The 23,729-nt window shown below is 39.4% G+C and overlaps 1 protein-coding gene across 16 annotated transcripts; it reads left to right on the top strand.

The window, feature by feature from the left end:
* The first annotated feature begins 1,026 nt into the window (after positions 1-1,026).
* On the top strand, positions 1,027-22,294 carry LOC6581840 (SCY1-like protein 2). Of its 16 annotated transcripts, XM_044009780.1 has the most exons (20): positions 1,027-2,026; positions 2,121-2,246; positions 2,841-2,939; positions 4,202-4,354; positions 4,458-4,578; positions 4,678-4,773; positions 4,860-5,005; positions 5,479-5,609; positions 8,395-8,509; positions 8,897-9,042; positions 10,430-10,583; positions 11,105-11,281; positions 11,350-11,422; positions 12,275-12,411; positions 12,488-12,701; positions 14,521-14,774; positions 15,610-15,669; positions 17,624-17,641; positions 18,279-18,458; positions 22,123-22,294. In XM_044009780.1, the coding sequence occupies exons 1-20, from the start codon at positions 1,844-1,846 to the stop codon at positions 22,147-22,149; spliced, it is 2,610 nt and encodes an 869-aa protein (XP_043865715.1). In that variant the 5' UTR covers positions 1,027-1,843; the 3' UTR covers positions 22,150-22,294. The 16 variants fall into 16 exon arrangements, 14 of the variants coding, with proteins under 14 accessions (XP_043865715.1, XP_043865716.1, XP_015017582.1 ...); XM_044009781.1 differs by lacking the exon at positions 17,624-17,641 and having other exon boundaries at positions 18,309-18,458; XM_015162096.3 differs by lacking the exon at positions 17,624-17,641.
* The last annotated feature ends 1,435 nt before the right edge of the window (positions 22,295-23,729 follow it).

Below are 23,729 nucleotides of genomic sequence, written 5' to 3'. Positions count from 1 at the left end.
CCTCACGTATTTACAGTGAGCAACTTTTGACACATTGCATGGCATTTAATTTCAATTTGGCCAATTGGAAAATGCAAATGCAAACGCGTTAAGTACATATGAAAATAAATACACACACTCTCGTATATAATAATTTTTACTTTTAAAGCAATTAATAAAGAGATAATGAGCTTAAGCATATTTTCATAAAATTATGAACCAAACACACACACACACACACTGGCACACATGCTAGCATACACACATAGATAGAGGCGCAGACCCATACGGACTCTGACACTCAATTTGAATGGCGCTCAGAGCTCATTTAACTTTTTAATTGTTCAGCTTTGTGTGAAGCTGGCGGAAGAATGAGATGAAAAACGAAAATAAATGTAAGATAAAAGTCAGACCGGCAATAAGCGTATTAATTGCCAGTGCAAAATAAAGTGGCAGGTGCTGCACAACAGCCGTTGCGAGGCCTATCAAATACCTGGTATATATGTATGTATATATTTAAGGGAAAACCCACAATTTAAAAAGATTCATTACCACGAAAGGGAATATTAAAGTAAATCGCACTTAATATACGTCAAAATACAGGGTAAATTAAATGCCAAAGGTGCAGCTCAAATTTAGCTTCATTCAAATTGAAGCGCATATCGATATCGCTTAAGCAATCAAAGTATCGATAACTGTGCGTTCGCATTTCAGTGCTGGTAAAGGCTTAAATAAAATATTTTATAACGACATTTCCACACATAGTTTAGAGTTCATATTTATATTCTGCTGTTGAGTTGAGTTAACAATATGCCCCGCTGTATAAAAATGCAACAGGGTATTTCAATTGGTAGTCGAGCAGCTGCGCTGACGGGTGAGCGCGCATCGCTGGCCCAGCGGTGCGTTGTGCCTGGCGCTTGGCGCGCGGTGCGTGGAAATTGTGGGGCATGTGAAGTGACCGCAATTAAAAGCGTATTTTGCGTTACTCTCTCTCTCTTTTTATTTGCAGCACATTGGCAATAAAGCAGGGACGGCGGCTTGAGCTTTAGTTATAACACAGCTGGCTGTTTGGGGCATTGGATCCGGAAGCGGAAGTGCTCATAGTTGGCTGGCGGTGCATAGTGCGGGCAGCAGCAACACGGCAACAACGGCGGCCAGAATTTTTTCACGTTTGGATAGTGTCGAGGAGGTGCAACGCAGTCGCAGTGGCAGCGCTGTTGGAATAACGCCCGGCGGTGGTGCAGTGGCAGCGGCAGCGGTGGCAGCGGGTTCACCAGCCAGAACCGGCGGTGGGGGAGTGGGCGCGGGCTTGGGCAATGCGGCAGGAGCGCGTAATCGCAGCGCCAGCACAATACTCGAGCTCAGTCAGAGCCAACTAGGAGCGCATACGCGCAAGTATTCCAGCGGCGGCGGCGCAGCACTTCTCGCTGGCGATGTGAATGGGTACGGAGACAACGCGTCAACTGCGAAATGCGATACATTTAATGGCGTTGGAGCGAGTGCAGGTGCTGGTGCAGGTGTAGGTGTAGGTGCAGGTGTCGGTGTCGCTGGCGGTTCAGGTGTCGGTGTCGGTGTCGGTGTCAGTGGAGGAGCCGGTGCGGCAAGTAGAGCTGCACCGCAGGATAGAAGCTCACTCGGATCAGTCAATGTGCCAGTCACAACAGTCAGCAGCTTGGGAATAACTCTGCGCGAACGTTTGTCCATCAGTGGCGCATCATCGGGTAACGAGTCAGGCGTTGCGGCTAGTGCGGGCGGCGGAGCTGGTGGCTCAGCGCCAACAATAGGCGGCAGCAGCAATACAAGTGTGCCACATTGCAAGCGACAGGGCAGCTTCTCGAATGTATTCTCAAAGCTAATCGATGGTATGCCCGCTGGCACAATGTTCGCTAAGTTCAAAAGCGCCAACGTGGCGGCCTCCACATCCGTGCAGAATGTCGCCGATGGCAATCCCATTACGCAGTACTTTGAGATTGGCAAGCCGGTGGCCTGTGCCGGCCCAGAGCTCGTCTGGCGCATACACGATGGATATCGCAAGAGTGACAACAAGGTGAGCGCTTCAAACAAAAAACTGCCAGCTCTCTTACCATCTATCTCACTTTCTCTCTCTCTCTCTCTGTATTCATCTGTCTCTGTCTCTGTAGGAATGTTCGATTTTTATATTTGAGAAAAAAGTGGCAGAGAAACTGCACAAGCCGCGTCGCAAGGAGACCATTACAGAGCTGCTAAAGAGCTCGGTAAAGACATTGGAACGCTTTCGCCATCCCCGGGTGAGTATGCCCTTCATTTATATTATTTCTTTCCAGCTATCATAAGGTAACTTCCTTCAAATAAATAGTTAAATATACTAAAGTTCTTCACCAATAACTTGTATGGCTAAAGCTTTCATTGAGTTTAAAGAAATATTCCAAAATATGTGTAAGGAATTTCGCAAAATATTTGCAGCTCATAAATTACGAGGCATCAGAAAGCAAGTAAAGTGACTCTAGTTGAGAATGAGGGACTAGAGGATACTCACTGGGTAGCTATTGAAAATTGAGCCTGATCTGTGGAGAAGGACTTGAATAGTAGAGCTTCATGTATTTAAAATTGAAATATGAGGATAAACCAATTTCGAATTGTAAACGTATAGACAGCCAAATAGTCTCCACACATGATGCTGACTCAGAATTTACTTTAAGAGCTTGACAGATTAAAGATAAAAAATTTGATAATTTAAGCAAATAAACGTAGTTTATAGACCACATTAAAGTCACTCTGAATAGTTGTCTATGTTCCTTGATTAAAATTTGTGACACTTTAACTTGCTCATATTTTTGGCTATCTCTCTCCTATGTATCTCACATTAAACTCTCTTTTCCCAGATACTTCAAATCTATCACACTGTAGAGGAAAGTGCGGACACGCTGGCCTTTGCTGCTGAGCCCATTTTCGCCAGCCTTTCAAATGTGCTGGCTTTTCATGTGAGTTGGTTTTTCTTTTTTTTTTTTTTTTTTTCGTCATTTTTGGTTCAGTTCACAGTTTTCAGTTCGATTCAGTGCGGTTCGGTCAGGTGAGGCAGGGTTAGGCACTCTCTCTTTTCGGTAGCTGGCCAACAGGATGCGCAATTTGCGTTGTCGCCCGCTGCTCCATTGTGTTTTAGGCTCGCTGCCTTTTACTGCCAGCTGCTTTAATCAATGGTTGTTGTTGTTGTTGTTGCTGGTAGCAACAAGGTTGTTGCTGCTGTTGCTGTAGTTGTTGCTGTTGCTCTTTTTGCGTACGTTTAAAGTTTCGTATGGCAGCCAGTCAACTGCATAGTTTGGCTTTTGGTTCAAGTGCCAGGCAGCACAGCAATGTGAGCTATGCATAACACACCCATGCACACCCAATACACACATACACATTTATACTAAGTCACCAATACAACTAAATCGAATTACAGTGCGTGCTGGCAAAGTTTACGCTGTGGAGATTGAGTCAATAAAATGATTCGTTTCGCTAGCGTAGTTCAGAAATTGATACACACACAAATACAACCACACCCACACCCAAACACACACACACACACACAGGTGGTAGCAAGAGTAAAGTGCTTTGTTTTTAGCTGGAAGAAGCTAACAAAGCTCCAGACAATATTTTAGTTTATTGAGGTGCACAGAGCAAGGGCAACAACAATCGAAGGAGAAACCAAATTCGAATCGAGTTAAATTACATTGAAAATTGCATGGGTACAAAGCCAAATTGTTTTACAGAATAAACAATATGTGCTGGAATAATGAAAGGAAAGCAGAAAAGTCACAGTTTATGGAACTATTTGTACTCTGCGACTCATAACGATCTTGTGGAACATGGCAAACGAAGAACAAAGGACAGCACGAGGCGACCTTTTAAAACCATGTCCATTGAAATTATAACTCAGCACAAATTCTTTACTTAGTCTCTGTTCGGCAGTCAGAGCAGATATACTAGACTTTTTTTTTTTTTTTTTTGATTTTGTTTTTGTTTTTGCTACTCCTTAATGTCTTTATTGTCTGCAAAGTTTATGACTTCATGACATAGTTATTTTTCCCGCTGGGAGGCGGCGAGCCAAGTGAAAAGAAAAATGCGAGAAAAATTGAAAAAGCAATTGCCATAAAATGCAAACAGAACTTTTTGCTCTATTTTTTTGTTTTTTTTTGTGATTTTATTTTTTGGGTGGACCGAGTTCACGTGTCTGCCAATTCTTATGCGCCACACTGTCTTGCAGGAGTCGAAAACGTACGAGAATGCCAGCGTGGCACCCGCAGCAGGTGGCGGGCCGGCGCAGGCACAGCCAGCTGCTGGGGCCCAGCCGCAACGGCCGGCGCATGCAAAGGAATACAATTTCTTGGATATGGAGCTGAAATATGGATTCTTGCAGGTAAACCAAACAACTCGCATTGCCAACGTGCAGGCGTATGTGTGTGTGTGTGTGTGCAGTTGACTCTATAACAGAGAGTTTCTCTGTGGCTTCTCGTTTGCAGCTAACAGAGGCTTTGTCCTATTTGCACTATTCCGGTCACGTAATTCATCGAAATGTGTGTCCATCCTCTATACTAATAACCAAGCGGGGCATTTGGAAGCTGGCGGGCATGGAGTATGTGGGTAAGTTTAGCAGCACATTTCAATTGAAACGAATGCCACTCTGGCCACTCGATTTGTATTCATAATACCGATTGTTGTTATGTTATTCTTGCCTTGCAGAAAGAATGAATGAGACTGATTTGAATAGCTCAATTCCTTGCCCGCCGTGGAGCAACAGGGTATCAAAGATGGCCCAGCCCAATCTCGACTTTATGGGTAAACAAAACGTGGCCACTTCAAAGCTGCAACAAATCCTTTCCCTCCTCTCTAACTCTCTAACTCTCCCACTCTCTTTCCTTTAGCACCCGAAACGCAGACCAGCTCGAAGTGCAGCCTGCTGAGCGACATGTTCTCGCTGGGCATGGTCATCTGTGCGGTGTACAACAATGGACGGCCACTCATACAGGCGGGCAACTCAACATCCAACTATGCCAAGCAACTGGAAACGGTAAGAGAGTGATTCATTCGCTCAGCTCCCACTGGGCGCTCTCAGGCCAAATTAATTTGCTGCTACTGCCCGCGGCCAGATCTGAAGCCAAGTGGCAATTGCTGTGGCTGGCAAAAGTTTTGCGCCGCTTGTGTTTGCCAGCTGTAATTAGATTCGGCGCTTTGTCAAATGCAAATGTAATCAAAAGTCCACTTGAAACTCTAATTGTTCAGCCAGGTGCTGAAGCTGAAGCTGATGCCGATGCTGATGCGGAGGCTGATGCTGCAGCTGCCTCGGGCCATGTCATTAAAAGTTTTGGCCCCATTCAGTCAGACTTCAAGTGTTTGCCTTCAATGTTGCGGCCAAACAGTATTATTATATATACTTTCCCTTTCTGTTTTTTTATTTTATTTACTTTTTTGCTATTTGGTCATCTGGCTGACTTGTCATTTATCATACACTTTGCTCTTATCGTGGTCCTATTCTGCTTCCAGCTGGATGACAATGTGCACAAGCTAATGCCGCGTCTGCCCATCGCTCTGCAGGAGGCGACATCTCGCATGGCCAGCCGAGATCCGACAGCGCGACCCACCGCTCAGCTGCTGCAGCTGATCAAATACTTTATGTGAGTAGACAACTAGCTAAATTAGCAACCCACTCCAGGTGTTTCGGGTGTCCAACTCTCAATACTGTTGCCTCTTCAGCAAATTAATTAACTTTTAGCTAAACGCAGAGCAAGCAAAAGAAAAAGCGACAGCAATTTGCGCAGTTTTAGCAAAAGTTTTTTGTTTGAGTTTCAAATGAAATTGACACCTGTTAAAAACAGCCACTCACACCCACACAGACACACACACACATAGATACACAAACACGCACACAGGCAAACATAAACAAGACACGCAATCTCTAAGCCAATTTGTACATGTAGCAAAAATTGAATTGAAGCTTTTGCTTTTAACCCACCAAGGTCTCATCAAGGAACACACAGACTCCACACACACACACACACAGAGATATAGACACACACACATATACCTTAATTACGTCTGTTTGGTAAATGAAAACGGTAATCAGGCTTGAAAGACACAATGCGAATCTCTTGAGCTGATTGTGAGTAGTGGCAAGCGTAGGAGTCGCCCGCACACTCGCCCCGCTCTAACCTCCTTTGCGGGCAGCATTGGATTTATGACGACAGCAGCTGCTAGGCAGACAGCCAAGGGCAGCGCACCTGCCCTGAGCGAAAGACGCGACAGCAAAGAACAAACTCGCAGATTAAACCACAGTGGGTCAAGCCAGAGATGTGTGAAGGCTTAGCAGAAATAAGTAAATGGACGATAGTTGAGGGAGTTGATAACTTTTGAATATCGAATGTTTTCTGGCCATGTTATAATGGCTTAAAGATTGACAAGGGTTTATAATGGCAGCGATTCCTTATACGACATTTCCTTTATGTATATAGTTGCACCACTGTGCTGTGTTTAGACAAACTGAAAGTCACGGCTGTTGCGACGGCTGCTGGGCTGGCAAAATCGGTTGCTTGGCAAAAATGAGTGGTGCACGCCCCATTACCGCCCTCCTGTCTGTCAGTCTGCTGCGTTGGCAGTCAGTTAGTCGCTTGTTGGCGGCACTTTGAAGTTCATTTATATGTTATCAGCGTATTCTTCGTTTATTTTTTTCTTCTTTTTTTTTTATACCCTGAACCCATTGAAAATGGGAAATCAGGGTATAATGGTTTTGTGAAAAAGTATGTAACGGGCAGAAGGAGGCGTGGCAGACCCCACAAAGTATATATATTCTTGATCAGCGCGACAAGCTGAGTCGATATAGCCCTGTCCGTCTGTCCGTCCGTCCGTCCGTCCGTCCGTATGAGTGCGTCGATCTCAGAAGTTACAAAAGCTAGAGAGCTGAAATTTGGCATGCATACTCGTGTGTACCATACGCAGTACGAGTTTGCTTTATTTTTTCGATAAATCGTCCGATAACTTTTTTATCGGGAATAATCGAAAAATTGATTTTGTTTTTTTAACCTAATTTAAACACTTTTAGACCTGGAGTCTTCAAATTTGCGTTGTATATAAAGTTAATCGATACAAAGATTTTATAATTTACAGATTTTGGATACCACGCCCCCTTTTCCCCCAATTTGTAAAAAACGCATTTCAAGTACTAGAGACTTGTGCTTTGGAATGTACACACATATTCACCATATGATTACACTCTAAAAGTTTCATTAAGATCGTATGTCTACAAAAGAAATTATTCAACAAATAAATTCTCATAATATTGCCCACACTGCAGCGCAGCCCAAGCGCAGTCGCTGCTTACTGCGCAGTTAGCAGAGCGCAGGCTTATGCATGCGTGTGGATGCATGTGTATGTATGTGTGCATAAAATAAGTCCAGAATGATTAGAATATCAGCTTGGAGGGTTCAGGGTATCTCCTAGTCGAGCAGTCTCGACTGGAGCCTTCTTACTTGTTTTTGCTGCGTTTGCAAATAGCTCAAGTGGGACGCGACAACCAGTTTGCCAGGGCTGTCTGCGTGGGCTAAGCCAGCAGCAGCAGGAGAGTCCTTATGCTGATTATGTGGCCCATGGCTAATCAGCTGGGTAGCCAGGCAGCCAGGCGGACGGGCAGTGGGCAATTCTTTTAATGGCGCTTCGTGTGCAACGGGGCGCATACGCAATGTGATTTAAAGGCGCACTCCTGCTTAGCCAAGCGCATGCCGCAAGTTTCTCATTCCAAGTGCCATTGCACACAATTTAACTGGTTTTGACTTTTATGGCCATTATACAGTTACCCGCAACGGCCACGCTTCAGCGCTACGAACTGATGCTGGCTGATCACAAAATATTCAATTGTATTTTCGTAATTTTTTGCTAATTAAACTTTAGCCAATTAGTTTTAGGCAACCATGAAAATGTTTCAGATAAATATTTCACACTTCAGAGGAGACAAAACTTTTGCACACGCAACAACTAAAGCTCTCTGTATTCCAGCATAGATAACCAGATAAACTCTGTATAGTTATTTATTTATATATGTCTGTATGTGTGTGTGTGTGTGTGCATGTGTGTTCATAAACCACAAATGTGCGAGGGATTAAATTGGAAATTAAAAGTTGACCTCAAAGGAATAAAATGCCAAACAATTGCAAGGTTTTTTTTTTATTTTTTAATTTAACTGTCAAATTTTGGGAATTTGCAAAATTTTTTTTAAAAAAATCTTTGAAAATATTTGTGTAAAATGCGAAAAAAGTTTTGCAGCTGTTGCAGCGGTTACAGGGTATATGCAGGGTATATATATAGACCGACAGTACATTCGCACAGTTGGGTGCCAATAAAAGTTGAGCGAGTGCTAATAAAATTTACTACATTTCGTATTTAATTTGTATGGGCTTTTCTTGTTGGCAGCGATCCGGCTATAAATGCGCTGAAATTCCTGGACGTGGTCAACATGAAGGACACGCAGCAGAAGTCACAGTTCTACAAGACCACCTTGATAGAGGCCATGCCGCTGATACCGCGCGTAAGTACCCATAAATTGTGCCAAAAAAGCGTGCGCTACGTAAACGGAAACGGAAACGGATGTTGGCCAGCTTGCGGACGCGTCAGCCATTTTGTGCTGACTGTTGACTGCTGACGGCTCGCTGTCAGCACTGTCTGTGAATGCATTCATCATTTATAGCGACAAGTTGAGCGCTTTACGAGCAATAGCAGCAGCAACAATTTGCAAATTACGAGCGCTTTTATGACAGCTGCAAAACTGTCACCCGAACGAGCCAGCGATCCCTTTGTCTTGCTGTCTCCCTTTTGTGGCAGCAGCAGAGGCAATTGAGAAGCCATCGACCAGCTGCTAGTTGCTAGTAGTAGTAGCAGCGATTGCTTATTGTTTTCTCTCTATTTCTGTTTGCAGAAACTTTGGTGGCAGAACCTGTGGCCCATGCTCAAGTCGGAGATTAACAATGGCGAGGTGCTCGCTGCTGTCCTGCAGCCCGTCATGCTCTTCGTCCAGGAGGCGACGCACGCCGAGTACGATGCCCTAATGTCGTCCACAATGAAGTGAGTGCCACGCGCTCATTAGGCGCCCACACACGCACACGCACACGCACACACACACACACGCACAGTTACAAATATACACTCATACATATTTTTAGACTCGCTTATACTACTTTAGCAACGGCTTACCGCCTACCATTTAACTGTAAAGTAGCGCTGACCTTCTGTTATTGTTTGTGTGCTCCAGAGCTGTGGCTCCACTGTCAGCTGCGGCTGCGGCTGCGGCTGCTGCTGTGGCCACCATCGATAGCTGCTGGGCAGCCAAACAATGGAGTTCGGCTTTTGTCTCGCTGCTGAACAATTGAAAAACTTTTGTGACACTTTTTATTTAATTTTCATGGCGTTTTATTGCACGCGCCCACTTCCAGAGAGGCAGCAAGGGAGAGAAAGAGGGAGAGAGCGATAGACACAACACATCGTATAGACAAGCGGACGGCCCATATTGTAATTTATAGACCACAAGTTGTAGTTAAAGTTTCTGCCACGCAAAGTTTTGTGTCGAGGCCAACTATGTCAGGACAATGCGCACCTTTTGTGTCCTCAACGCCGCTGGCGCGGCATACATAAATTAGTAAACCGCATGTGCACATCTGCTGCTGCTGGGCAGAGCGAGGTGTTGTCGAGAAAGTTGAAGTGGATGGCGCCAAATTACTTATAAATTGGAAAGGCAAATAGATTAAAATGGATTTTGGAGACTTTAGTATAAGACCAAGTGTTATACGTTTATGATAGCATCATAGCTATCTTTTACCTTGATACGAGATCTTCTTTTCAGCATGTCAAAGTTAAGCTTTCTGTTAACAATTTAGTTTACCAACAAGTTAAGTCCAGTTAGTATGTGAGCCGTACAGTGCAGATCAGGCAGTCATTCAATCAGCTAAATAGGGTATTAGCTAGTCACTCAACTAGACAGTTATGGGGTAAGTCAATCAAATAGTTGAGCATTCGCATATCAGTCAGTAAATCATGTGTGAATGAATCTGTCTACTCGATAGTTATTCACATACAATCATTTTACATATATGCACTAACATTTACAACACGTCAAACAGCCCTCGGCCCACTCAAACATTTGACTAAGGCGATGGGCAAACAAAGTTGTTTTTCGACTGTTGTAAGACGCTTATTGACACTGCCAAAAAAGTTGCAAATAACAACTTTTCACCCACACACACTCACGCACTCACACACACACTTAAGCATTAAGCAAAGGTCCAGCTAGTGTGCAACAATAATGAAGCATTTATTTGGGTTCATTTTTTATATAAATATTAAATGAAACAGTCGGCAAACTTCTGTGCCCCATCAGATTAAGATATACATACGTATGTTGTATTGAGATTAGTATGCAATGATTTGTGTATTTGCTTTGTCTGGCTATAAATAGGATTGTCTACAATACGCCAAAATCCATTCAGGCCAGCGTCACGATACTCGAGAACTTGCACTTGATAATTGAGAAGACGAAACCCGAGGATGTCACCACAGATATAATGCCGATGTTATTCTTTTCATTTGACGGATCCACAATACAAGTGCAGGTAAGCACAATCCGCAGACGTTGCCTTCGATTCACCTGCCACGCTATAGATATGCAAATTAGTTCGAGCCGGAGCCAGTCACACACAGAGGAAGTGAGGAGGTGATGAAGGGAGTGGGAGGTGTAGAATGGGTTGACAAGTCAACAGAGTTGGCATTTGCCTTAGCGTTGATTGCGTAATTACAGCAGAAATTTCTTAATTAACTGCGGCACAGAGATAGCTCTTCTTCTTCTAAGCAGCTCGGTTGCCACTTCAAATTTATTGCCAACGAAAGTAATTTTACCTTTTGCGCCTGAGCACCTCCGAGCACTAAAGACAAGGCCAGGCCCGGCCCGGCCCAGCCAGGCCAGTGTAGAGCACTCGAAACTCGAGCATTTAAAGTCGTTTGTAAATTGAAATGGAAACCACTTCTGCGGCATGCCAGACAGTACTCAAATCGAACAAGAATTTCCCAATTTGTAATATTATAGATCTTAGCCAATTCCCTCGCTCCCCGCTAAACAACAATTTCTATCGCACAGAGTGCAGCCGTGGTGGCTGTGGGCAACGTATTCGATAGCATCGCCGAGCTCTCCATACGGCGCATGGTCTTGCCCAAGGTGAAGATGGTATTCGAGAAGAACATAACGGACCCCAAGATTGTGCAGAATGTGCTGATATGCATTGAGCGTGTCATGGATCGCATGGAGCGAGCTCAGGTGCGTATTAGCCACTAAGTTAAGCCTTAAATCACGCCATCTAAGCTGGACTAACAACAACTCGACAGGTCATGGAGGAGGTGCTGCCCCTGCTGGCCAATGTGCGCATACCCGATCCAGATATTATCATGCGGACTGTGCGTAAGTACAAAAAAATCGTACCCCAAGATAAATTCAATTGATACTAACTGCACACAAAAAGTTAATAGAATTTTACAAACACAGACAGATAGAAAGAGGGGGACAGTGAGCGAGAGGGAGAGAGAGTGAGTGAGAGAGCGGGGCAGACATACGAACATACAATCAACGAGCTTTGCTATTGTGCCAATAAAAACTAATTAAATACCATAAAATTGAATCTCTGCCAACTGTGCGAGTGGGCAACGGCTTGCGGTTAAGCAATCTGAAATGGCTAAAATTACTTTAAAAATCCACTGTGTGGGTGCTTGCACTACGTTAACCAAGTTTAATTGATTTTATGCAGTCTATGCAGTCGATATTGAGTTTTCTGCTTGGAATAGCGCCTAGCCAGTCCTATATGGGCCTAGCATAAATTCCTATCATTTTCTCTCACAGTTCTTAAGCCAGTTAAAGTCTGCGACAATTGTCTTTATAATATATACGCAATATATAGGAAATATCCTTACTGCCCTGGACTCCATTCTCAACTAAATTCGTATAATATATGTATATGTATCATTGTTTAATAAATGATTTTATCTGATAATAATCAGGTAATATGTTTCGATTGATTCCCATTAGCATTAATTGAGTTCACTCTTGTGGCATAAATAACTTACGTTTTGCTGTACAGTGTAATTGAAAAGCTTATCGAAATGCAGAAGTGCCCAAGCATTTGCCAGTGTAAATTTGGCTTGTTATGTATGTGTATGCGTGTTTTTGTGTGTCTTTGTTTGTCTTTGATTAGAATTACGCTGACAATAATAACATGACAGTCGCTTACTATTAATGATATGGCATACCATTTTACAGGCATCTACCACAAGATGTTTGCCGACAAATCCTATGGCTTAACCGTGGAGACGATGGCCACCAATGTGCTGCCGCTGCTGATACCGCACACTGTCAATCCGTCGCTCAATTTCGAGCAATATTGCTATTTGCTTGAGGTATGACGATGGGCCGACCGCAGAATATGCTACGGTAAATTGCAAAACGTTTTCCGTTTGTGGCATGTCGTTTCAGGTGCTGCAGCAAATGCTGGAGGCCATCGATCGGCAGCAGCGCAACAAATTGAAGCTGGACAATCTGTCGATGGCGTCGCCGGAGCGGCATCGCACGTTGCGCCATCAGTTCTCCACGGATAACATGAATGCGCCGCCATTCAATATACCCAATTTGCGTATTGATCAGCGCAAGACCTCCAGTGCCGAGGATATGGCGCGCAAGAATTCTGGCGGTAAGTAAATGATGCTCAACGAATGTGCAGCTGGTGTCGCCAAATGTCCTGCGGGCAAGTGGGCGTGGGAGTTGGCCAGGGGGAGGGGATTGGCAGAGGTCTGGCAGTAGCTTGCATAATGAATAATGAGCTTAGAGCAGCTTAATTGAACATTTTCATTGGCATTAGCATTGCAGTTTCCATTTGATATCCGCGGTACGTGACAGTTTAGCATTGTGGGTCGCCTAATCAGGATCCTGTGTCCGGCAGCGCTCACTAATTTGTCAAACCGAAAATGAGCCGTGAGCTGTGGCATTTAATTGTATTATGCAAATTAAAAAAAAAAAGCTGAATCGAAATTAAAACGAAAAATGAAAATGAAAACTGTATAATCAGAGCCGCAAGCAACTGTCCGCAGGAGATTGAGTTACGTGTGGCACGTGCTACTTGCCGCTGCAGCACTTGATGAACTTTCAACCTTAACGATGATTTATTATGATGTACTTAATCGCTTGTAAATACAATGCCACGCCCTGAGGGCCTCTCTGTGTGTGGGTAAAGTTTTAATTTCTAGCAAATGCAAGTCAAAAGGTGGCCATGCTGTTCGCACCTGTCCAATATTTCATGGCCTGCTGCAATGTCAACTGAAAACAGATGTGTGCGTGTGGATCTGTGGTTTCCTCTCTCTCTCTCTCTCTCTAAATTAACAGAGGCAACTACATATTGCGAAATTGACATGTTGTTGCCTCGCTTTCCAGTCAAGTGCAAAGAAATGGGCTGGGCAGGAAGCGGCCAGAGGCCAGAGAGGCAACATGAGGCTACACTGCGGCTACGCTGTGGTTTTTGTGGTTAATAGTAAGCAAACATAGAAAGAGAGAGATAGAGTGTGTGTGTGTGTGTGCCTAGCTGTACGCTGCATATTAACTGTAGTTCAACAGCCAATGGAAACACATTCAATATTTGCGCTTCATTGCATATGTTTAGCAATATTAAGTATACACATGGTTGGTCGCCTTCACGTGAATCGAGAGCTAAAAGTTTGGCTGTGCACAGCGAATTTCAATTAAAGAGTGCACAAAGAGTATATAATGTATAGGTAGAAGCACAAATGCAGACTAAGCCGAGGTTTACGCCGGCGAAATCAAGTGGAAAATCAGGCGGTAATTCACTCGTAATGTGAAGCGAATCCAGGGCAACTTTGCATACCTGCAATTCAGATATTCGGATATGCAAAACTGTCACATAATCAAATAAACTCATTGCTCATGCAGTTGATGAACTGTAAAAAGCTGCAGATGACGACTGCAAAAAGTGATTTTTACATTTAACGCATTTACGAAATTTTTGAGCGGTATTAATTGAGTTGAACGTGGATTTTTTAACAACATGCATGCATGTAGTACGCCGTGAAATTGCGTGAAATCAGTAAGCGAAACGGATTGAAATATCGCCGTGGTGCAGTGTACAAATATGCGAGTAAATAACTTTTCACGTGAATTACCTGGTGCAGCAGGAGTAGGAGCGGGAGATGGCACTGCCCAGACTAGGCTAGAGGCAGAGTGGAGGCGTTTGGGTGGTATGGCGAGGGTCGAGTCACATGCAGCAGCCATAGCTGTAACCGCAGATTGTGCGTTTGTGGCCTTGACAATGACAGCAGGAGAAAGCAAACCTGACAGGGCCACACATAGCCACACACACACACACACACATACACATACTGTGGCTATTGTGGTGCCAAAATGTTTGAGGTCTCTCATTATGAAACCCAATTAGCTGGCCACTGTTTATGCAATTTTCATAGTAAATCTCTATATATGCAACTGTGTTTGTCCTCACCCAGGCTCTGGCATGCTGGGCGGCTGGTGGTTTGGCTGCTCGCCTTCGTCGCCGGATAGCAATTTCCTGCGCGTCGGCAACGTGTTTCCCAATCGACGGCTCTCGGACAATACGCTGATGACACCAAAGATACGAATCGCTCCGTCGTGCGCCTCTTCGCCGGGCGGCACGCCGGGCAGCGGCTTGCCCACCCGTCGCCATTCGAGCATTGGACCCCAGGAGCGACGCGGCTCCACCATCAATTTGTCACCGCCAACTGTAAGTTGTTTGTGTCTGCCACGCGACGTGGCACGTTGCCCATTTTGGGTTTCTTTTTATTTTGATTACTTATTTATTTATTTATTTGTGTCGCGAGCGCAATTTTGTTTGTTGTGGTTGCTTCATTTAGCATTCAGTTGGGTTTTCCTTTGTAATTCTCTTTTCTTTTCTTTTTATTTCGATTTCATCTTTTGTCCTTTGCATTTGTTTGTGCTGCTGCACTGACCTTTGGCTCGCTTTTGTTTGCTTGACCGCTGACAGTCACAAAGGCTTACGGTTAATTTTTATTTTATTTCAATTCGTATTTACCTATTATTAACCTTTTTTATTTTCATATGGGCCTTCATATGAGCCTTACCATAGCGTTTTATATTAAAGGAATTGTATTTAACTTTAGCGCCTAGCGAGTAGCATTTAGCGTTAATTTACAGTTAACAACAAAGAACAACAGCCGCTTGACATGAACATGAGAAACATGCAGAACTACTATTATATAATATTATACGATTACGTTTACTTTACTTTTATGATTTGCCCTGTTATCGGCTTTTGTATATTTATAAATACTTATGATCAGCTCATTTCCTGCAATGAACGATAAGAGAAAATCAATTAACAAACGCTCTAACACACGCTATTTTATCTTATCTTCACTTTCCCGCCCCTGCAAAAAAATAAATACATTTGATCGTCTCAATACAATGTAAAAATAAAAATAAAAAAAACAATAACAAAACACAAAAACAAACGTCGTCGTCGTCGTCGTCGTCGTCATCGTTGGGTCTTTGCTTCGCTTTTCCTATACACAAATAAATACATATATCACATATATTAGTATGGCGCTCGAGGTAGCTCCGGATCGAGCCTATCGGTGCCCTCCACTTCAGCCTATGTTGTAAGTCTAAAAAACAAAGAAGTGTTTGCCGTTTTGGCATATTGAACAAATTAATAATATAATAACAATTGTAATAACAACAACAACAACAACAACACGCTGCACGCTGTGCTTGGGTCTCAATAGTCAATAGTTATGCAGCATCCATATCCATATCAAAGAGAGAGCAACGATATTTTGCCATATTGATTAAAACTTGTGTCTTGTGCTGTTTTTGTTAACCGTTCTTGTTTACAATATTGTTCTTATTGCTGTTGTTGTTGTTGTTCTCGCCCACAAGCAGTCAACACTTGCACACACACACACATGCATACACACATACGTATATCTAAACGGCTGTTACCAAAAGTATTTAGTTGGCTCCGAAATGTATGCTACGATTTTTGTATGTGGGGCGCAAATATGGCGACCGGAAGTTGCTCGCTGGCTCGCTCGCTCGCTCGTTCGTTCGTTCGAAACTTGTTTCTGGTATACTCACTCTCACTCTCTGACTGTCTCTGTCTCTTTCTGAATCTCTCTGTATATTTTGCATACCGCAACTTGCAAGTCAGTTTTGATCTGAGTTTGAGTTTGAATTGAAAGTTGCATTTGAATTGTTGCCTTAATAAATTGAATCTACTCCGTATATTGCCTGTCTCGTTCTGATACTCTCTGTATTTACCATTGACGTGCTGCCTGAATGGAACAAAAACAAAACAACAAAAAAAACTTATCTGTTTTTTTTTCTTTCATTCCTTTGTTTTTCTTATTTTCATTTATATATACATATATTCGTCTGTTGCTTTCTCTGTCTTTGTCTCGGTATAGAAACTTTAACTAATTTGCAACTGTGTTGATTTACATTTTTGTACAGTCATTTCGTTGATTGTTGTTGTTGCTTTGGTTTCTCACTTACTTTCTGTACTCTCTGTATTGAGCAGGCTGTTATTTGGGCGCGGGCGTGGCTGTCCATCAAGCTGGATACTTATGCTAATGCAGTGTATTTGAAACCTTTTACGTCTATCAATTATTTGTGTAAATTCGAAAGTTAACTTTGTTTAATTTTAACTTCCATTTTTCCGTTGCTGTATACATTGTAATATTTTGAGTTGTTTGTATATATACATATATGTGCCTGAGCATTGCTATAAGAGTTGTATAAGAGCTGTATAAGAGCTGTAAGTAAAGGTCAGAGCAAGTGCTTCGATTGCTGTTCAACAACATCGCTGGTCTCTAAAACTTTGTATTACTTCACGAATATCTATTTGTGATAATTAAGTATATATACATATTTATTTGAGTGGTTTTTATTTGTATTCGAAACGCCAAGCTCGAATTTCAATATGTCTGTATATTTGTTGTTTCTCAACTGATCAATTTTTAAGCTAACTGACGTACATTTTAGGAATGTTGAACACACACCTGACACACGATTGATATAGTACATCTCACACAGCCACTAAACATCTATCATTAATATGTATTCTGCAACAAGAGAAAAACCTGTAAATTCTACAAAAATTATTCATTATATATCCCGATCGTTCTCAGTTGTTGATTTGAATTTTGAGTTACCAATTTCTTCTTTTCCTGTCCTCTTTGAACGGTATCTACAAAATTAAAGACTAAAATACACACACACATACATATACACATAATACTACACATATGCGTTGAGTGTATTTTCGAATGTTTGTGCTTATATTTGTTACTGAAATTCTCGTTAAGCGCGCATCTCACGCTATGGATTGCCTACACTACAATTCATATAGAGCTGTTTCACACACACTCACACACATACGTTACACACACTCATTATGGTGCATATATGCTGTATTTATATCATGTGTGTATTTTTCGTTTCTCCATTTCATGTGCGAACAAAAAATTATATATAAATTTTATATATATGAAACTAAAAAAAAAAAAAAAAAAAAAACAAAAAAAAAATCCGATAAATTAATACAATTTGCAGCTTGCACGGAGCATGATCGTGAGTACACGTTACCTTATTTCGGAATTTTTCAATTGATTTTTTTTTAATTTTGAACTCTCTGCCTTCCGCTTTTACCTACTCACAGACACACACACACACACACACTCTGCTGATGTTAATTTGTTTATGTTAATGTAATTTGTATTTTTATTTACAAATAAAGGAAACATTTCTGTTCGCTATGCGCGTTCTAATTGGATTTGATGTACACGCGAATACTTGATTGATTCATAAACGTATATCAAATATATTCACGTAATATTCATACTCTCGCTCTCTCTCTCTTTATATATATATATATTTGTATAATGATGTTTGCGCTATGTTTTCATGGCTCTTGCTCGAGTGGGTAGCTCCTTCTCGCTCCCACTATGTCACTCTCTGTATAATTTCGTTTGGTTGTTTGTATATGTATCAGCTATCGTTAACAGCTCATTCAATCAGCCCAGCTGCTTAGGCACACACACAAATATACACACAAGCATAAGCTACATTCACATCATTGTACATATTGTACTTGTATATATGGCACATCTAAGATATATATATATAGACATATATATGTATATGTACTCCGCACAGCTCGCAGATAATGAAGCGGCCATGGTGATAAGCTTTAACTAATCTTCCAAAGAAATCTCCTTTATTGTACTCTCAAAAACAGGGTGGCTCCATGCCCAACACCTCGAGCAGCGTTCCGTTCTTATTGTCGTCCAGCATGCAGTCGATACGGTCGCGTCGCACTTCCACGGTTTTGTCATCGGGTCCGCTCGGGTCTGGATCTGGCTTGCTGCAGCAGTTGGGATCTGGAATGGTAAGACAATTAACTTCCGTATCCGGTACGGTTAGTCCTGTGCCACTGTTGCGGGTCAATGGTACGCGCAGCAACAACAGCAGCGTCCGAAAGTGTCCGTCACTCAATATAACATTCAGTCAATAATATAATCTGAACGAAATCGGCGAGGCGCAGCCCTCAGCTGATTTTCACAATTACAATAACAATTACAATTACAACAACTACAACAACAGAAATGTGCGCTACAGAGCACAGCAACGAAACCTCAATTTGAACTTGAATGCGCCAAAATATTGAGAGATTCGACAAATCAGAAACTGAAAACTAAAAAGTGAAAATTGAAAATTAAAACCTGAAAATTGAATTGAAATGAAAATGAAATGAAATGAGAGAAATTCTTAGAAAGTTGTATGCAAAAAGGGGCAGAGGGTAAAATGAAGCAAAATCCAAATATATTTCTATATGTATACTTATAATTTACAATATGCTATACATATATATCTAGTTTAGTTTAATTACTAATTATAATTAACAACTAACTAAGTCATATTTGATAATTGTGTAAGAAATGTTGTTTTTTTGTATTATTATTATTGAAATTAACTATAGATTAAAACGCATTCGTATCTATGTACAATAAATATTATTGTCGCATTATAAAACATATCTGATAAAACGTAACGAATATATATAAATACATATATGTATATTTATATAACATACATATTAGTAATTGTAGCTATATATTATCATTATTATTATTATTATAATTGTACCTACTTATTATTTGTTGCTGCGTAATATCCACTCAACACACACACATACATATAAACACACGCTCACATCGAAATTTGAATAAAATATTTATTATTCAAGAAATTATATGCAAAACGAATGCCAATTCTTTCAAGATCTCGTAAAAGAAAAAACTGCTGCGCGTTTCTATGTTGAACTAAATTATTCATTACAATTGACAGATTTTTTACACGCACACACACACCCATACACATATATCTGTTCAACATCCCAAACTGTAGTTTAAAGTAGTTTTTAATGTTCGAAACGTGATGTTAGTTTTATTTCCACTTCTTATCATTGTCGTCAAATCGATTGTTACTAAGACCTAGATTGTACTTAGGCCAACTGACTAACTAATTAGTTAAGCACATGCACTAAAAGTTGACATAGTCTAAGCTTAAGCTGACATTTGTGACAATCGCAGCATTTGATTGATTTCTCCTTCGCCCCTCCAGAAAGTGGTTTTATATAACTTGGATGGTTATGCTCCATAATTGAATGTAAATATATATTTTTATTTAATTAACAAATTCACTTGTTTGCTTCAAATCGCATGTGTTTTTTTTTTTTTTTTTTTTTAAGATCTAAAGTAGATAAATTGCATATCGAAGAGTTTTGAAACTCGAATCATATTGAAGTCGATTTAGTAAGTGAAACTTTCGTCTTGGAAATGAAGCAAAGTGATAGATTAAAGTTCAAGAATTATATAGATAGATGTTATTAAGACAGAGAGAGCAGCCTGGAGATTCTTAATACTTTGCGTATGTGTGACAAATACATATATGTATGTATATACGATATATGATAGATTTTAATAGGAGAATTTCAATATTTTATTTTTAATTTTTCCAAAGGTACAAAAACTGTATAAATACATATATATAAATGATACATTATAGATTTTACTTAATGGAAGATGAAAAGTTTAACAGAAAAGCTTAACAGATGTTCAAGAATTTTATATATGATATGTTATGAATGTGTGGCTCAATGAAATTCTTGAGACTACACAAAGAGAGTTCTTATATTTTTCAGGGAAATGCTCAAAATTGGGAATATTTAGCACTGTGATAAAAGTGTATCATGTGGTAGTGTTAGCCACACCAAATATGTAAACTTGGAAAGGCTATTATTCAATTCCAAGAACGGGTTCCTGTTAAGACGACTTCAACAACATACTCAAAGCATGCTCAGTTTCGGTGTTAAGAATATATATATGTATATTCATGCATCTATTGTGATTGTCTGAATGCACTCGTAATACTCGTATTTGTATATATGAATTGAAATGAATTGTTATTGTATATCTAAAAACTATTTAACTTGACTTGCCGTTTTACTTTCTGCCCATCTTGCACAAGAATATTTATATATATGTATATATATAAGCATATATGTATATATGTATATGTATATGTTTATATATATATGTATGTATATATTTGGAAACACAACTAATGCAATGTTAATAAGAGAAACGATGTGAATAGAAGTAGAGATTATGAGATCTAAGTACTGGAACTGTCTACACTCGTTTTTGAATGACTGACACTGGAGGCGCATAGCCAAAGCTGGAGGCGCTGCTAAACTATAACTAAAACTTAAAAACTAAACATCTTAGCTGAAACTAAAATTAAAATTAAATTTATAAACTGACTAACGATGATATGATATGCATTTGTATTTCTAACTGAACTCAATTTACATTTAAGTCTTTGCGAATTTATTGTACTCGTAACTTTAGTCGTGAACCATCGTATATATACTATATATATACTTAATGCTTAGAATATTGCTTGGATTGCCTTTGTGCTTGATATTTGTTGTGAAGCCCCGCAGCATCCACTCCCCCATTCAAGTCTAACCCGCATTCTCTCTGTGTGCATTCGTATGTTTGTTTGGTTATTCGAATTGATTTCTTTTGTTTCTGTTTATTTTGTACACATCTATTGTCAGTATAAGATATATATTTAAACTACTTCGAAATGTGCCTTAAGAGTTGAACGTTTTTGCATTCTGTGCGAGAACTCTATGTACATATATATATAAACATATATATATATATATATATATATATATATATATATATATGATTGGAAGAATATGAATATATTTATTTATGAATAAATGTTAAGTAATCTATAAGTCAAGGGTAGCAAACCAAATCCAAAACCAAGTCACTCTACGCCCGTCTCCTACCCAACAATTGTACCTTAGTAGTGGTTTTTTAGACACACATACTCATGCTACACTACACTCCCCATTTTTCCATTGACATATACTCACGACTGACTCTCACACACTCAAACATTCAAGCCCTCCCACCCAAACACATTGAAGCCTATAAAAATAAAACATTTAAACATATATTAAAATATTTGATGTGTAGTTTTGAATTGTAATCGGTCTACATACATATATATACATTTATATATATATATATATATATCCAAAGCAGCTCCCGAAACCCAAAGAACATTGCGTTCCGTAGTCGTATGTGTGCATGAACTCTGTTCCCAGTAAAATCCTTAAACAAAAATCCTTAAAAAAACAACCAAGTGCCAAGTAAAGATCCTAAATTCGTTAGTCGTTGTCCTTTTTTATGCTAAGTATTATATATTGATATATACATGTTTATCGTGTGTATCCGCCAAGTTTTCTATTCCATCCAAATAATTCTGAATTCCTAAATATCTACATATATATGAATTTTTTCGTATCGATGTCAGCTAATCCTGTAAAAACACAACCGTATTTCGTAGATATCGAGCAATAGCCAACCAAAATATTTCCTTCCATTGGTTATCGTAGAAACATCTCTATAGTTTATATTGAAGATTGTGTGAAAACCTTAAAATTGATGGCCTAATTAACTTTATTACAGTATCAACTATTCTCCGGACGTAACTAAAAAGATACAAGAAATAAAATTACCTAATCTAAATATATATGTTGAGTATATATTTTTAAAGCAATTTCGGTCCATTAGAAACACCAATAATCAACTTATATTAGCGCTATATATGTATACAATATTTACACAATAAACAAACATTGTGAACGTCAATCACAAAAAAAAAAAAAAAAAAAAAAGAGAAAAAAAAGAATACATAATTATCTATATTTGAAATGAATTTAAATGTTATTAGAGAGCAAACAAGAAACAACTACAAAGCATATTTAAATAATTTTTGTGTATTTAGATGAACCCACAAATGTGTTGAACACAATCCCTAAATCACAACAACAAACACAACAACAGATAAAATACAAATACAAATACAAAAACAACACACAACTAACACAAACGCTAAATGCAATCAATCTGAACGCTACAAAAATATATATCAAAATCTAGCTACATGTCGACTACTTAATACTCTAACTATAAATATAAAAGATAATTATCATATACAAACAAAATCATATACCAATATTTTTCGATTTATTTAAAGTTCATATTACAAATACATATCTACTCATGGCTAACACATTTCTATATGAACTCAATTAGAATATCGGGAACGTCATTTCCCAACTAATTCAACTATAAATCTATTCGGTCAAATAACATTTTATTTTTCATGAATAGCATTTGAAAGAGTTGCATTTTTATATATATACTACTATTTACCTACATATATAAAAGAAATCATGTACCTATAGCGTACCTACTTAAGAGCAAATAATACCAAAGAACTCTATGGCACAAAATTATTAACATATACATATATCGATATATCATATTATCGCTCTGTTAAAGTTCATATTTTTGATGGCATAACGAATACATTAACCAGTTGATCATAAAACAAACTTTTAGACAATGTTTCTAGACCAAGTATCATCCATATCTAACCCTAAAAAAATGTTTAGAAAACTACTACTAAGGTAAATACACAGACATGTTACCAAAAGAAAATAAGTTTTAGCTCGCATTACATGGGATTCTGGAAGTCAATTTGTAATAGTATATATATGTATGTACAAATAAATAAATATATATATATATAATTTGAAGAACAAGCACTCTAAACACAATATTGAAAAACCAAATAATTATCATTGTTGTAGTAGTTTTTTTTAGCAAATATATATGCATATATATGTATATACATATATATATGTATATATGATCTGTCATCCAGCAGAACAACACGAACGGGACAATCAAAATTCTATTGACGCTCTTACTTTATGTATGAAAGTTGAGTCAAAAAAAAAATATATATATATATATGACAAGTTTATGTTGTTGTTGTTGTTGTTTTTTGTTAATTTGTTAAATTTAATGAAATGACTCCAGCAAACAATCAAACATGCATCAAATTATTTTTGTCTATGATTTATATTCAATTTATTTGGGGTTCTATAACAAAGCATATCTGATATTATTTTCTAGTGTATAAATATATTATAGATTAAATTAATTTTAATTAAAACTTATGTAAACAACAAAAAATAAAAGAGGGGAAAACCAAAAAGCTCAAA

The sequence above is a fragment of the Drosophila mojavensis genome, unplaced genomic scaffold (genome assembly GCF_018153725.1).
Source record: "Drosophila mojavensis isolate 15081-1352.22 unplaced genomic scaffold, ASM1815372v1 contig_74, whole genome shotgun sequence".
Taxonomy (NCBI): Eukaryota; Metazoa; Arthropoda; class Insecta; order Diptera; family Drosophilidae; genus Drosophila; species Drosophila mojavensis.
This window is presented reverse-complemented; position numbering and strand designations above follow the sequence as displayed.